At 41.4% G+C, this 16498-nt stretch overlaps 1 protein-coding gene across 2 annotated transcripts in view; it reads right to left on the bottom strand.

Moving 5' to 3' along the window:
- Positions 1-16265, bottom strand: part of LOC135109167 (xylosyltransferase oxt-like) — a 36312-nt gene extending 20047 nt beyond the window's left edge. The window contains exons 1-2 of one of the 2 annotated variants that reach the window (XM_064020305.1): positions 16202-16265; positions 625-710 (exon numbers count right to left, since the gene is read on the bottom strand). In XM_064020305.1, the coding sequence (XP_063876375.1) occupies positions 625-710; positions 16202-16250 (135 nt within the window). In that variant the 5' untranslated portion in view covers positions 16251-16265. Of the gene's footprint in view, positions 1-624; positions 914-16201 lie in introns of those variants that run through there. The other variant, XM_064020304.1, reaches the window with a different exon arrangement.
- Between the last annotated feature and the right edge of the window lie 233 nt (positions 16266-16498).

Raw genomic sequence — 16498 nt, 5'->3', positions numbered from 1 at the left:
ATTAATGCTCACTACTGGTTGGATCAAATCCAATTTTGAACACCCCTTGACTATCACGGCGCCAAAAAAGCACAACAGTTAGTGAGACACACACGGCAGTTTGCAGTTCAGGGCAGTAGCTGGGATAAAATCTCCGTTTTCAATGGCTTTAATGTGAACATAATTAGTAATATACCAAAATGCACAGAAAAGTAGTTTTGACAACATTTCATTACCATTTAAAAGTACTAAATTACTGAAGCACAGCAGATTATGTCACTGAAAGGCATTAGAACTAGTTAAGAAATATCCTTGAACATAAATTTAGATCTTGCCCAATTGTCATTGACAGTTATCACTGCTGCCTGAGATTGACAGCACCTCAATATTTTTGTTTGATAATTTTGAAAGATATGGCAGATAAAAATTAATAATATAACCAAAGACTGAATTGTTTCATTGTCACTTCTCAATAAAGTAAGAAATCTAAACACGTTAAACTACATTGTGACCTTAACCTAAATGGGAAAAAAAAAAAAATCCAGCAAGACACACACACACCACAACAACCTGACGCACACCCAAATAAGCATCAGCCTTCAGGAGCAGGTGGATGCCGTTTATCGAAACTGTCCCAATACTCACATCGTCTGAGGGCAGGACGTGCAGGTAGTCCCTCTCCACGGGCCGCTCATCTGACCCAAGGCGCAGCACGTAGTACCCAGAGTAGCCTTGGAACAATATGATGGTCAGCCCGATAATGAAGTACAGTCCGTATTTCCTACATAGCACCCGGAATATATTAAAACTAACTATGAGGACGGCGCGGGCAGGAACCACCGCCATCCCGCCACTGATATGTCAACAACTGGCTCGGGCCGTCCTCCTCCTCCCTCCTCCCTCGCCTGCCTGCCTGACTCTTCTCGGTTTTTACGGCGGCTTCTTGCAGCTCATTTCTCCTACTTGATTTACATGTGGCAAAATGAAGAGCTATATTAAACGTGTGTGCCTAGCTAATCTCATAGAAAACATTTTATATCAGCCTTTCTTCTTGTCCAGCTACATTCTTTATTTTCACGGTGGCTTCTTATAGCTCATTTTTGCCACGACTTGCATACGACAAAATTCAAGTGCGTGCGTATTTACTTAGCCAACCTTCTATCTGCGCTCATAGGAAACTTTCATATCAATTCTTCTTGCCTTGCTGCCTTCAAACGTGTTCTGTGACCTTACGGTTGCTTCTTACTGCTTTTACTACTTCATTTCCCCAAGGCAAAAATAGGTGAGATATTGAGCGTGTCTAGCTATAGCCAGCCTTCCATCTGCGCCCATTGAGAAAAAAAAAATATTATCAACCTTTCTTGCATTGGCTTGTGACCATTTCTTTTTATTACTTGATGTTCATAAGGCAAAATTAACTGTACCCAGCCAACTTTCTATCCTGTCTACCGGCTCAGGGTTCTTCCGGTGGCCTGTGACATTTAACTTTTACCACTTGAGTAAGACAGAATTAAGCAACACATAATGCGTATTCTTATATAGCTAACATTCCATCTGCACTCATAGAAAACATGCATTATCAACACTCCTCTTGTAAATTAAATCGTGTGTATGTACATCTATCCTAACAAGCTTATCCCTGTGTTCATAGAAAATATTTAATACCAACCTTTCTTGCCTGAATGATCGTTCAGTATTGAGGGTCTCGAAATTAATGGGCTAGAATTATCTCGGTAATCGCCTGAAGGTAAGTTACACAGGACAGTTTTTCCTCCCGCCTCGCTCCAGCCAACTGGAACTGTCGGCAATTTTTCAACCGAGGTAACCGCTGGGCTGCTATTTCAAGACAATCAAGATGGAGTAACAATCAAGATGGGTAACCGCTGGGCTGCTATTTCAAGACAAACAATCAAGATGGAGTCCTCCGATGATGAGCTGGCTGCTGTAGCTATGATTTTGCTGTGTTTGAAAAAAAAAAAGAAAAATAAATAAATAAATAAATAAAATAAAAAAGAAGAAATGGTTATAGACTCGTTTTTAGTTAGCGAGAATGAATACAAGTATTGTTTATTACAAAACTCTTATGAGAGTACACGAGGGCTTCCTCTATGCTTTCTCAGCTATGTAAACAAACCAATTCCGCGTTTATTTCCCTTTTTTTTGTGTGTGTGTGTGTGCGTAAGAGGGTCACTGGCCAAGGACTACAAAAATTATAAGCCTACCCCCCCAAAAAAAAAAAAAAAAACATGCAGTTATAGCAAGATCATAAAAGCAATTATCGTGAAAATAGCGGTAGAAGATAGCAAGAGATGTAACATTGCGGCGATGAGAAAGAGGCTGAAGACCGTCAGTTAAAGGAAAGGAGTTGGTTAGACGAAAAGCTTTTGATTCCACCCTGTCTTAAATAGCGGTATGAATGGAACTCCCCCAACATGTAAAGCATATTCCATAAATGGACGGATAAGGCCCCTGTACAGAATTAGCAGCCCGGTGAGAGGATAGAGGGGGGGGAGAGCGTGAGAAAAAAACTGGCGCAAACGACTCAGGACGCCTAACTTCATAGAAACAGTATTAGCTAGAGATGAGATGTGAAGTTTCCAGTTTAGATTACAAGTAAAGGACGTGTAGAAGAAGGGAACAGTTGGGTGTCATTGAAGAGGGGACAGTTATCTGGAAGGTTGTGTCGAGTTGATTGATAGAGGAATCGAGATTTTGAGGTATTAAACATTACTAAGTTTGCTCTGCCCCCCATCCCCACCAAAAAAAATAGATAAAAATAAAAATAAAATAAAATAAAATAAAATAATAATAATAATTAGAGATTAAAAAGTCAGGCGTTCTGTGGTTTACCTGCGTGAAGTGTTTACTTCCTGAAAGGTTGGATGTCTACGAAAAGACGTGGAAAAGTGCAGGGTGGTATCATCAGCGTAGGAATAAATAGGACACAAAGTTTGGTTTAGAAGATCATTAATAAATAACAGGAAGAGCGTGGGTGACAGGACGGAATCCTGAGGAGCACCGCTGTTAATAGATTTAGAAGAAGAACAGTATCCGTCTACCACAACAGCAATAGAACGGTCAGAGATAAGTAAATTTAAATACTGAAGCACTTTTCGACACTATTCCATCTATCTTCAATTTTATTTTAATAGCTGTTCTCATTTGACCCCGGAAAATTGCCGTCCATTACGGGAAGGTGGCCGAATCTAGACCGAAAGAGCGGTTTTGCGGCCCGGGCGGCAATTCAGCCGCTACCCGCTGCATTTCGCTCCCGGTTGCACATTCCCTACTAAAACCAGCCGCAAATTGCTCTGTGTAAACTCGCCTTAAACCCGCCTTTTTTAGATCATCCCTCCCACACACATGGATAGAATAAGGGGCAACCACCCTCTCCCTCATACTATGCATGATAATCCATTTTTTTAATGGCATCCATTAAAGTAAACCATCTTACTAAAAATTCTTTATCTACGTTAATGATTCACTAGGAATCACTGAGGAGCAAAGCATGTCTTTTAATGCAAGACTTGTAGGGACCCTTGTGGTTTCTAACTTCGTCCTTGAGAAACGCAACCTGCCCTCAGAATTAAGATCAAAATTTCTGTCTTGGTCAGGATGAGGAGGGTATAAAAAAAGAAAAAAAATTACTCCGAGGATGGATGTTCTCAAGATCGAATCGATGGAAGATGAAGATGGGCCCGGAGATACAGATGAAAAGTGCCGAAGGGTATGGAGGAGACCTCGTAATGAAGAGAGGCCTTCAAAAAAGATGACACAAAGGAAACAAAGGCTACTCCGGGGAAAGGTAAGTATCCTACATAATACATAAGAGGGAGGGAGGGATGGAGTCTGAGGAAGGGAAGCCGCTCTTCGAATGAGACATTATATAATTATCTGAATGGTGGATCTGATCACTTAAAAGAAAGGAACCTGAAAAAAAGAAGCCCCAAATGGATTAGAGACGTCTTGGTAACGAAGAAAGCAATGCAACATCTGGCTTGGGAAAGCGCTTCCGGTAAAACACAAATCGTATTCTTAATAATAAAGGATCTTGAAGGGAGAGAAACTTCCTCAGAAAGCGACTTTCGTAGACAAAAGAGAAGTGCCACTAGAAGAAACAGTTCGTCCCGGGCCCAGAGCATTGCGGAGAAAACGCTATACTAATGATTCTGTGAAACACTATGAACACATCTTCAGAAACTTTTCAACAAAAGCTGGAATAGACAATGTTCCTTTGAGGTACAGCAGCCATGACAACACTACACACCGTCTGGGGTCAAGCCTCACAGACCCTCCAGCTGCTACTGCACTCTACGAGGTGACCTTGTCAGGTGCTGTCGGTTCTCGATCAAGAAAACGATACCTACAGTCACGTGGACGTGGAGCAGGTCAGCACACCCTGCCGCCTCTTACCTGTACTTTGCCGCGGGCACACGCCTCCACGCTTTTGTAATGAATGAAAATTTTCCTCAGTGTCCAGACTAATAATTTTACATTTTTCAAGTAATTATGTTTGGTATACCGACGGGATCATTCGACTTAATTCTAGCTTGCTTTCTATACTTTTCTTCCAAACAAGGTCACGAAGCAAAATTTCCGGACAGCATGAAAGAGGTCATGTATTTTTTCATCCAAGCTTCGGATTATCAAAAATCGAAATAAGGTTCCCTGTCAAGTAAACCGACAGGTCATGAGTTCTTTACTACTGATATCTTTTCCGCCATGGATGTTCTGGCAGTAAGAATGGCAATTATCAGTAATAAATTGACAGTGTTCTTTCTTTTCATTATCTGTGAGAAATGTACAGATATCTCTTCAGATTTCTTACAATTCTAATATAGACGTGACCAATTACCTGATTCTATAGGTAGCCAGAAATATATAAACTGATTTAACAATGTGTGAACAAACAAGCCTAGGGAGCCTCTGAGAGAACCAGGCATAACAAGTCACAGTCAAAACATCGTTAATAGAGAAATAATTTATCGACATCCTTCTGTACTTTCTATCAATATGTTTTATAATAAGAAAGACTTGCTGCAGACATAGCTACGTACGATAAAGAATGCCAAATTAACCATTCATTGAGTATCCGGGTTAAATAAAAACTTGGAAACTTAAAAATCCTTAACCGTATCAGTACAGTGTTTTCTCTGATAGGGAAGACGAGTTTCGGGCATTGACATAAGATAAAGAGTGAAACCTGAACCGCTTATTGACTGACTGGGTTTCAGCGAAGCAGTGACGCAACGACTGTAAAAGTACTTGTTTCATCTCAGCGGTTGATGGTAAGTAAGGGTGATAAATTATGCCAGTATTTTTATTTATTTACTTATGTTTTATGTGGGAGGGATACCAGTTTAGGTTAACAAAAAGAAAGAGGAAAAAAACCTACTGAAATACCAGTTCCTAAAGAGAAAGCCAGAAGGATTATCCAAAATTGGAGAATAAGTGTCTTAATTAATCCGTATTACTGAACGTGGGAACAGCAAACCAATTACTATTTTTTACGTGGCAGTTAACTCAGTCTGTTCTATTTTTAGTCTTTCAGTGAATCTTCAAACGAGTCCTGTACCGAGTTACTGTTTATTCACGGTACCAATGATTCATGTTCACCTCCGCGTTGATTGCCTAGCCGAGCCTTTAAAGTGAGTGAACGAGTCATTTCCCTTTGCACCAATGACGACAGACACAAACAGGAAACACTTACAGCTGGTGACATGTCATTCGGTAAAGGAGGTAATAGCGGTTATATCAACGTTTATCTTCTCATATCATTATTTTCATTTTGTTAGCTGATGATGAGGCGTCAAGTGAATCTGGTTCGAATGCATAATGAGATTCCATGAAAATTAATCAAGCAAGGAATTTTTTGGAGAATCTACGTTAAGTTGCGTTACGCAATTTATTTGAACATAACGTTTTATAACAGGCTATAAACGAAGTTAACCTAACCTAACGCAGTCCAGTCTAATCTAATCTGTATGTAATCCGTAAGATTTAGAACTAAAATAATAAAAAGAAAAGTATTGGAAGGTTTTCTATTTCTTCAGACTCAACAAACGGACAACACATCATATTATTCCACAACTGCGCATGACAGCGTGAAGTGATTCCATGTGATGCGTATTTGTTGTCCATGAAAATGAAAATAAACAAGTGAAGCATAGGACACTCTCCCTTTTATTAAGTCCTATTTCTGTTTTATTTTCGACTCAGATTAAAAGTGACGCGTTTATCCCATTGGTTTTCCTCATGCAAGAACGTGAGAAAATAGACTACAGATTATTACGATTATTATTAGTAGTAGATTGTTATTATTAGTATATTTTTTAGCTTTATTTAATGACTTTTTTTTTTCACCATTTTGTGACTTCGTTTTCGACCCAAATATTTAGCCCTGGTAGTTGGTGGTGCCACAAAACATGACACGATACAAACGGACGGTCGCAGTTGACGTAAACAAACGGAGCGTGAGAGAGATAAACACGGCGACATTCATTCTTGAACCAATAAACTGTGGCGAGATAACCTGTGCAATAATATGAAACCTCCCCCAGAAAAAAAAAAATGTTAGCCTCTTAGTGACCATTTCTGTAGCGTAAGTTTTATTGTATTATATATTTTGGGTGACATTAGGGTATTAGACGTTTGGTAATCCTTTCTAAAGCTTTATGAACCCTATTTGAGAATTAGAAAGTAAAAATTATGTTTTCCTAATCTAGGTGTTTTAAAATCAATGTATTCTCTTTTCCCTGACTTTTTTTTTTTTAAGAAGTTTGGAATTGTATATAGTTCTGAACAAATTATTATGACTGTCTTTTATTACGGACGCACAAGTATCATTAAAGCCATAAATAACACGAACATGTGCATAGAAAAGGGAAAATAATGAAAACAGAGACCGAAGGGAAAATGAGATATGGTGGGGTGAAATATATACTCTGGTAATTTGTCTTGGGTTGAAGGAGAGGAGGAATGGATGAATGAGGGAAGAGGAAAGGAGGTACGGAGACGAGGGAAGGGAAACACGAGAAAGAGGGAAGTAGTAAAGGAAGGGAAGAGCGATGGTAGTTGGAAGGAGAAAGAAGGATGGAGGAGGAAAAGGAGGAAGGGAAGGAGGCACGAAGAGACGAAGGAAAGGAAACACGAGAAAGAAAGTAAAGTAATGAGAGTAAAGGATAGGAAGAGCGGTGGTGGAGAAGGAGGGAGGGAAAGAAAAGGAGGATGTTGGAAGTAGAGGAGGAGGAGGAGGAGGAGGAGGAGGAAGGGGAGGAGCGAAACGGGGAATAAAAGAAAGGAAATGAGGTAAGACTGGAGGAGCGAGACATCAAATCCCTCCCCTCTCCCTTCCTCCTCTTTCCTCTCCTTCCCTCTCTTCCTCCGCCTTCCAAGACTGAAATACTAATTTGGCTCCGGATTGTGGGATTACAGAAAAAAATAGATGCGAAGCTTGAAGAATGATACTGAGAGAGAGAGAGAGAGAGAGAGAGAGAGAGAGAGAGAGAGAGAGAGAGAGAGAGAGAGAGAGAGAGAGAGAGAGAGAGAGAGAGAGAGAGAGAGCCGTTTTTGTCTATTTCACAATGCACTAAAGACAGAAGTAGAACAACAACAAGAACAAGAACAACAAGAACAATAAGAACAACAAGAGGGAAAGCAAGAAGAATAAGAACAAGAAGAACAACCAGAAGAAGACAGTAACGGGAAGGAAAAGCTAACTGGAGAGAGAGAGAGAGAGAGAGAGAGAGAGAGAGAGAGAGAGAGAGAGAGAGAGAGAGAGAGAGAGAGAGTCAAAGAAAACACCAATGCAACGCTCAACCTTAAGATGCGAAAAATTCAGCGGCTGTTTAACATTAACGTATTATTCCACGGCTCGGTAAAATCAATCCGTATTTCGAGGCATTGAATGTGATACAACCGCAACCATTTCATTAAAGGAAGGATCAGAATTTTCAATACAGGCGGCGTGTTCCATTTGGTTTATCATTTCAGGGTTTTGTTACTTATAATTTTGAAAGGCGTAGCAGACGAAGGGTTAAGAGGGAGTCACTCCGTAGGTTAGTTGATGGCCACTAGAGGCGCTGCTGCTTGATAGGGGAGCGGAACAATAGCTGCATTGTATCAAGGTTGTGTGGAGTTACTAAGCTTGTCTGTCTCTGAAAAGGCGTCCATATCACTTTGTATGGCTAAAGCAGAACTCTCTCTCTCTCTCTCTCTCTCTCTCTCTCTCTCTCTCTCTCTCTCTCTCTCTCTCTCATAAACACAGGAAAAGTTGAAACAAGCTATACAAATGAGAAGTTAAGGGTTATGATATGAAATAAAAAAAAATGAAGGAAGATTAGGCGGCATAAAAGACGGAGAAAGTGTTGGTGAGACAATGTAGAAAAAAAGGACGAGAAAGATGAGAAATGAAGGATACGTGAGAAGAAGGAAGAAAGAGGAGAAGAGAAGCAAACACCGCTTAGGCCCTTATTGCTTCAGTGATATGAGAGAGAGAGAGAGAGAGAGAGAGAGAGAGAGAGAGAGAGAGAGAGAGAGAGAGAGAGAGTGTGTGTGTGTGTGTGTGTGTGTGTGTGTGTGTGTGTGTGTGCTGCGCTAGCTTTTACACCAACTCTTCTGGTATGATTCAAGTTCCGTTTTTTTTTTTCGCGTCCATTTTCGATTATATTCAGCAAATCACGTCATATCCGGTTCGGTGCGGCGCCTGATACCGCGTGAACTACGTAATGAGATCCGTATTCAGAAACGCTTTGCTCTCTCATTATGACTATTTCCAAAGGCCACAGAGATGATTAGCCGGGTTTTCAAGAGAGTTTCTCCTGTTTAAAATGTAGAAATCTTATCAATCTGTCATTAGATCCGTAAAAACACCATTAAAAATTCGTGTAATTTCAACTAGAGCCTTTTAAAACTAGTCGGCTTTGCGGTGTAGAAGTGTTACAGAAAATGGGCCTCAATCCTGCTTATGGTCCGCAAATGACAAACAGAACATGATGGATGGCAAATAGACGCACCACTGAGCGGGTCGCGGTGGCCAACTGACCTACTTTTAAACCAGTATGGGCCTGCTTGTGTTGACCGATGCTTCAGCCTCAGCAGGGGTGAAGGGCAAGCTAATATATCACTCTCCGGCACAGTGCTTTAATTAACTTCCCTTTACGTACTGTGCAAGGAAAGGTGTATGTATGTATTACTTTTCTTGTATAACCTGTATTGTGTTTCCGGGTCATGTTCTCTTGTTTTATGAGCTTAGACGTGTATTTGTAGATGGGTGTTTAAGTTTAAAAGTAAAATGCTCTTGGTAACGTGGTGTTGAAACGTTTATCCTGTTACAATCGGTTGATTTTTCTTGTTCATGGTTAGCTTGACACTTTAATGCACGAGAATTTGCTACATCCATTATGCCTGATTTCACTTATATCATTCTTGCAGAGAGAGAGAGAGAGAGAGAGAATCTTCCATACACAGACACACACACAACCAAGAACTATACCAATATACCCTCAGCTCCTAACAAACACTAATATTACTCCAGCAAGAATGACTCCTCTCTTCCAACACGCAGGACTGAAGGAAGGTCGATGAAAGGACTTATCATGGAGGACGTAATGTATAAAGTTCTGAAAAGGTGAAACAGAGAAGTTGCAGAATCACAGGGAAGTTACTGAAAACAAACTTAAAAGAAGAAGAAAGCAAGAACTGCGAGGAGAGAAGACAAGTTGTGGGAAGACAGAGGATATAAGGAGGAGGAGGAGGAGGAGGAGGTGATGGTGCTGGAGGAGATGGAGGAGGAAAAACACAAAAGATCACAAAGGAAAAGCAAACAGCAAAAGCCTTATCGGTCCTTACGAGGCTGTCTATGATAAGTTACCGTAATCTAAAGTAAGAGGTGTTGGGTAGTAAAGGTGAAAGACCTTGCCCACTCACCGGCACTGACCGCAGCTGACAAGAAATAAGGAAAAAGGAGGAGGAGGAGGAGGAAGAGGAGATGGAGGCTGAAGCTGCAAAAGAGAAAAGACTCCTGTACAAATCACACCAGGAATATCGTCCCAATACGTAGTCGGTCCTCGTCTGAAATTGATAAAGACGAACATTCTTGTGCTGGATAAGTCTGTGAAATACTGCCTTCCTCTCTCCTTCCTTTATATTTCCCCAGCAAGCATCTGTCTTTCTTTCTTTTCAAAACTTGATATTGCGGCTTCTTTCCCCGACCGAGAAGCCAGCTGTTTGTGAGTGTTCTCCTGTCTTATTGTTTCGTCACAGCCAATGTGTTGTCTTAATGGCATGTCTATCTGTCTGTCTGTCTATCTGTCTTTGTATTTGTTTATGTCTGTATGTGTATTTGTCTCTGTCTTTGCTTTTTGTCTGTCTTTCCATCTGTCTTGTCACAGCCAATATACTGACTTAGTGGTGTGCTTCTCTGAATTTGTGTATCTGTCTTTGTTTCTGTCTGTCTTTCTCTGTCTATTTGTTTATCCGTCTGTCTTCGTCTGTCTGTTTACCTGTCTGTCTGTTTCTGTCTATCTGTCACTGCCTGTTTCTATCTGCCAGTCCGGACTATCTACACAGTAAGGCTCTACAAGCTTGTCCCGGTCTATTGTAAGGTTGAGAGGTTTCATTCAGGGACAGTCACTGCTTCCCCATCAGTGAAAAAAAAAAAAAAACTTTAGCAATGTAACCAAGAACCTCAGACAACTGACAGCGGGGGGTGGTGAAGTGATAGAGCAAGCTGTGTGTGTGTGTGTGTGTGTGTGTGTGTGTGTGTGTGTGTGTGTGTGTGTGTGTGTGTGTGTGTGTGTGTGTGTGTGTGTGTGTGTGTGTGTGTGTCATTGAGCGACAACGATGCTGCTTTGTAACATAACCAAGATAATTAAGGCCAAGATGAGGAACAAGAGAAGACAAGCACAAACACTGTTTACATGCACTCAAACCGTTCACACACACAATCCCCCCATCCCACCCTCTCTCTCTCTCTCTCTCTCTCTCTCTCTCTCTCTCTCTCTCTCTCTCTCTCTCTCTCTCTCTCCTTCCTGGAAAATGCAATCGCTGCCTTGAGAGGGTCAACATAATTTTAGCTCCTGTGCAGGATTTACGCAATTCTTTCACCTTTATCTCTTTCCCTGTAACATTTTCCTTTCACCTGTGTGTCGCTTTTCTCCTAGAGAGAGAGAGAGAGAGAGAGAGAGAGAGAGAGAGAGAGAGAGAGAGAGAGAGAGAGAGAGAGAGAGAGAGAGAGAGAGAGAGAGAGAGAGAATTGTCTATTGTCGTTGTTACTTCTCCTTCTACTACTACTATTATTATTACTATTACTACTTCTACTCGATGTCATAAGTTAGCTCAGTCTTTGTCAGCACATTACGTAGTTTTGGAATGATGACGATGCAGAGGCAGACGGCGAGGAGGAGGAGGAGGAGGAGTGAGGCTCTGAAGGAGGGAAATCTGCCGGGGCTGTAGGAGGCAACCACTAACACGTAGAGAGGAAGGAGGAGGAGGAGGAGTAGGAGGAGGAGATGATGATGAATGAGTAAATGTATTAAAAGAAGAAGGGAGACGTGGAGGAAAAATGAGAAAGAAGGATGAGAAAGGAAAGGGAAAAGAGGAAGAAGTGGAAGATGAAATAAATGAAGGAGATGGGAGCAGATGAGAAGATGGAGAAGAGGCGAGATAATGACATGCCACTCATCTTAGATAATTAAAATACATGAATGGATGACGTGACATTTTAAACATTGCTGCGTGCTTCATTTCATCTACTTGCGTTAAGCTTGCGTGTGTGTGTGTGTGTGTGTGTGTGTGTGTGTGTGTGTGTGTGTGTGTGTGTGTTTCTTTCCTGACTGATGCTGCTGTCACTATTATTCTTCCTACCGCGACAGCTGCTCTCTCTCTCTCTCTCTCTCTCTCTCTCTCTCTCTCTCTCTCTCTCTCTCTCTCTCTCTCTCTCTCATTTGCCTTCTAACCTTCTCAGTCTCTTCAAAACTCTCGACACAGGAGCATTTCTCACATACTTTCTACCCCAGTCACATATTTTGCAGTATCGAGCCTCCTGCCGCCGCTCCGCCTCCACCTGCTGGGCTCATTAAAGCAAAGAGGGCACGCCTGATCGACAGCATCCTGGTTCTCACTCGTCGCTTCACTGCCAGCCCCTTTACAACTCTCTCTCGCTTCCCACTCCCATCATATCCCTCTTATACTGTACCCTTTCCGCCTCGTCTCGTCTCGTCTCGTCTCGTCTCGTCTCTCTCTCTCTCTCTCTCTCTCTCTCTCTCTCTCTCTCTCTCTCTCTCTCTCTGATAGGTGGAATGCTGGTATGTTACGTACCTGACGACTTTTTGTAGCTTCAATCATTTTATTCTCTCTCTCTCTCTCTCTCTCTCTCTCTCTCTCTCTCTCTCTCTCTCTCTCTCTCTCTCTCTCTCGTTATATGCACTGGATATGAGAAGAAACATGACTTCAAGGGAGGAGGAAGGAAAAAAGAATGAAGAGAGAAAACTATAGTGAAAAATGGAAAAAAAGTAATGGGAAGTAAATATGTCTAATGACGGAAGAAAGATAAAAATAGTTTCGTGGGAGGAAAACTTTCTCCATTTAAAGCTGGTGTATATTTTTGGGGGCTTTATTTTTTAATCCTCTCTCTCTCTCTCTCTCTCTCTCTCTCTCTCTCTCTCTCTCTCTCTCTCTCTCTCTCTCTCCACTACGGGGTATATTATGCTCGCTGCGTAGGTCTGGATATTAGCTGAAGTTGTGGCGTCGCTGCATGAAGGGTGGCATTGGCTGGGTTAATAAGACTGTTCGTTCCCTTCGCCCACCACCGAGGCGCTTTGAATCTGACGCACGTATTGCTTCCCGCCTTGGGCAATGCTAGAGGCGAAAATAAGTCAATAGACACTTGGATGTTTGAACCTCTGCATTCTTCAATCCTTTAGCTGTGTTTTGGCTGTTCGTTCTCTACTTTGAACTTGAATTTTGAATTTGGGTAGTGCAAGAAGCGAAATAAAGCAATAGACACTTAGACATTTGAATCCCTGTATCCTTCACTCCTTCTTTTGTTCTTAGGCTGTTCGTTCCCTCCACTTTTAACTTGAATTTTGAGCCTGGGCAATGTTGCACCCGAAATAAAACCTAGCCTAACCTAACCTAAGCTAGCCTAACCTAACTTGAATTTTGGACCTGGGCAATGTTACACCCGAAATAAAACCTAGCCTAACCTAACCTAAGCTAGCCTAACCTAACTTGAATTTTGGACCTGGGCAATGTTACACCCGAAATAAAACTTAGCCTAACCTAACCTAAGCTAGAAAATTTAAACCATCCTTCACTACTGCTGTCCTTTAGCTGTTCGTTCCCTCCACCTTCTCCTTGAACCTTGAGCTTAAGCAATGTCAAGAGCCGAAACAAAGAAGCAGCCACTGCGTAGAAAACTTCAAACAGCTCCATCCTTCACTCTTGTTGCCAATTGTCTCTGGAAACTATACTCTTAACTCGCAACACAGCACTTTTATTCAGCTTGCGGAGAATTCATGGAAGTCAGAGGGCAAAGCCAAAAGCCGCATCCTCTCCCTCCTTGCTAACGTAGATACCTAACGAGACTTAAGGTAAAAGGGAAAGAAAGTGATACGTAACTAGAGAACAAAGTGATACAAGCAAGACGAAGAAGAAGAAACAATAAGTGAAAACATGCAGAACTAGAGAATAAGGAAACAAAGCGAGGAAAAGACACAATAAGGGAAAATATACACAAAAGGAGACAGGGTAGGAGAAAGGAATGGAAGGGGAGAGGAAAGCAAGTGGATGGTACTTACAAGAGAACAAGGAAACATCAAGAGAGCGAGAAACACGATAAAACAGAGGAAAGGAGAAGCAAAGAATAAAAGAGGATAGTTGAAAGGAATGGAAGAGGAGGAAAAAGAAATAAAAGGAAAGCGAGTGAATGATGCAAAACTAGAAAACAATGTGATACAAACGAAGTGAGGAGGAAGAAGATAAAATAAAGTAAAGGAGAGGCAAAGGGTAAAAGAGGATTAGAGAAAAGAATGGAAGCGGAGTAGAAGACAAGACGACATAAACAAGAAGATAAATTAAGTGGGAAGAGAAGCAAAAGGAGAGGCTGTAGGAAAAATGAATGAACGGGGAAAAACAAAACTAGAGGACTAGACACAAACAAAACGAGAAGATAAAACGAGTGAGAGGCAGACATAATGAATATAGGAGAAAGGAATGGGAGAGAAAAAGCAAAACAAGAGAAAATATAGGACTAGAGAATAAGGAGAGACAAACAAAGCAAGGAAGAAGACGAATGGAAATGAAAGCAGACAAAAGGAGAAAATGTAAATGAAAAACAAATAATGACAGAAAGCAAGGAAGAAAATAAAATGAGAGAAAGGAGAGGTAAAGAAATAAAGAAAGGGAGATAGATGAAAAGAATGACAGGGAAATAAAATATGAGTAAAAAGGAAAGAACAAAGATAGGTAAGCAAACAGAGAAAGATGAGAAATTGTGGAAGAAGAACAAGAAGAACAAGAATTAAAAAGCAATAAAAAACAAGAACAGAACAAAAAAGAAGAACAAGAAGATAAAGGAGGAGGAGGACGAGGACGAGGAACAGGAAAATATAGAAGAAAACAAACCAAGAAAGGAGAGAGTAAGAAAGGATAAGCAAAGTGAGGAAGATGAGAAAAGTGAGACGAAATCAAGCAGAAGAGAGGGAGGGAGGGAGAGGGGAGGGGAAGGGGGGAACAAGAGATGGTTCTCCCTTGAAGCAACTCACTTTAACTCTCGTCATTCACGTCACAGTTACATCAAGGGAAGTGAAGCAACATGAGTGAAGGAGACTCCAGCATTTCCTTACCTTCCTTCTTTTCCTTCCCTTTCCCTCTCTCTTCTACCTCCTCTGTCCTTTTGCCAGTTCCCATTTCTCCTTCCTTCTCTTCTCTGTGTTACCCTTCCATCTTTCCCTCTTCATCTCTTCTCCTTTCTCCTTTCCCATAATTTCTTCTCTATTGCTTCTTTTGCATTTCTTTCCTCTCTTCTTTCCCCTTTCCACATTCCCCTTCCCATCCCTTCCTTTCCGTTCTTCTCCTTTTCGTTTCCTTCCCTTCACTTTATCCCTTTCCATCTCTCTTTCTCCAGTCCTTCATTTTCCTTCACTACCTTACTCTACCTCCACTTCTCCTCTCATCCTTTCCTCTTCCTCCTATTCCTATCTTAGCTCTCTCTCTCTCTCTCTCTCTCTCTCTCTCTCTCTCTCTCTCTCTCTCTCTCTCTCTCTCTCTCTCTCTCTCTCTCTCTCTCTCTCTCTCTCTCCACGAGCTGGAAGACCTAAGACCTTCAATTAATTCCATTAGAAAAAATGGTATTCTCTATTCCATGCCCAGAATTAATGATGAATGAAATTACACATGTTTTTTTGTTAACTCTTTTTCAATATAAATTTTTCCAGGGTTCGTATCCTCCACACTAGAGAGCGTTATGATGTTGCGCCGTTATTTTCAGTACCTACTTGAGAGAGAGAGAGAGAGAGAGAGAGAGAGAGAGAGAGAGAGAGAGAGAGAGAGAGAGAGAGAGAGAGAGAGAGAGAGAGAGAGAGAGAGAGAGAGAGAGAGAGAGAAGAGAAGAGAAGAGAAGAGAAGAGAAGAGAAAGAGAAAGAGAAAAAGAGAGAGAGAGAGAGAGAGAGAGAGAGAGAGAGAGAGAGAGAGAGAGAGAGAGAGAGAGAGAGAGAGAGAGAGAGAGAGAGAGAGAGAGAGAGGTGGCCTTTACCTGCTCGGTCATTTGGGCTGCAGCACCTGGTGATTTCTGTGAGGGTTCAATTTAGCTGACTGATTTACAGCGGCCTTCTGCTGGGACTGGCGGGGGTGGAGGTGTGGGAAAACGCGCGAGTTTATGGGAATTTTTATATACTGTAACTGCTGACGTCACTTCTGCTGGTGCTAGTGTACTGCTACTACTGCTAATGATGACGATGATGATGATGATGATGATGATGATGATGATATATATATAATAATAATAATAATAATAATAATAGTATACTAACAGTACTACCACTACCAAACCATCACCACTGCTACTACTACTCCTACTACTACTACTACTACTACTTTTAGGTACTACTATTACTATAACAACAACAGCAGCAACAACAACAACTACTACTACTACTATTACAACCCCAAAAGACCTCCAATACAATAAGACAACAACAAAACGATAACAAATATACGTACGAACAAACACGCAACAGGACCACCACCACCACGACTCTTCCCCTGACATCCCTCAGGAAATATATACTTGACGCGGCAAAACATCCCACGTGGAGCACCAACCTTCCCGCTTCTACCTTCCCTCTCCTACCCGACCATCCGCTCCTCCACACCTCGACTTCTTTCCCAACCGTTGACTTCATAACACGCCAAATCGGTGTCCCTTTATAAAAGAAAGAAAAATGTAAAAGAAAGCAGGTATAGTGGAAAAAATAAATAAATAAAATAATAATAATAATAAAAAAAGAGCGAAAGAAA

The sequence above is a fragment of the Scylla paramamosain genome, chromosome 18, assembly GCF_035594125.1.
Source record: "Scylla paramamosain isolate STU-SP2022 chromosome 18, ASM3559412v1, whole genome shotgun sequence".
NCBI classification, from domain to species: Eukaryota; Metazoa; Arthropoda; class Malacostraca; order Decapoda; family Portunidae; genus Scylla; species Scylla paramamosain.
The sequence above is the reverse complement of the archived record's forward strand: the minus strand, read 5'-3'. Positions and strand labels throughout refer to the sequence as shown.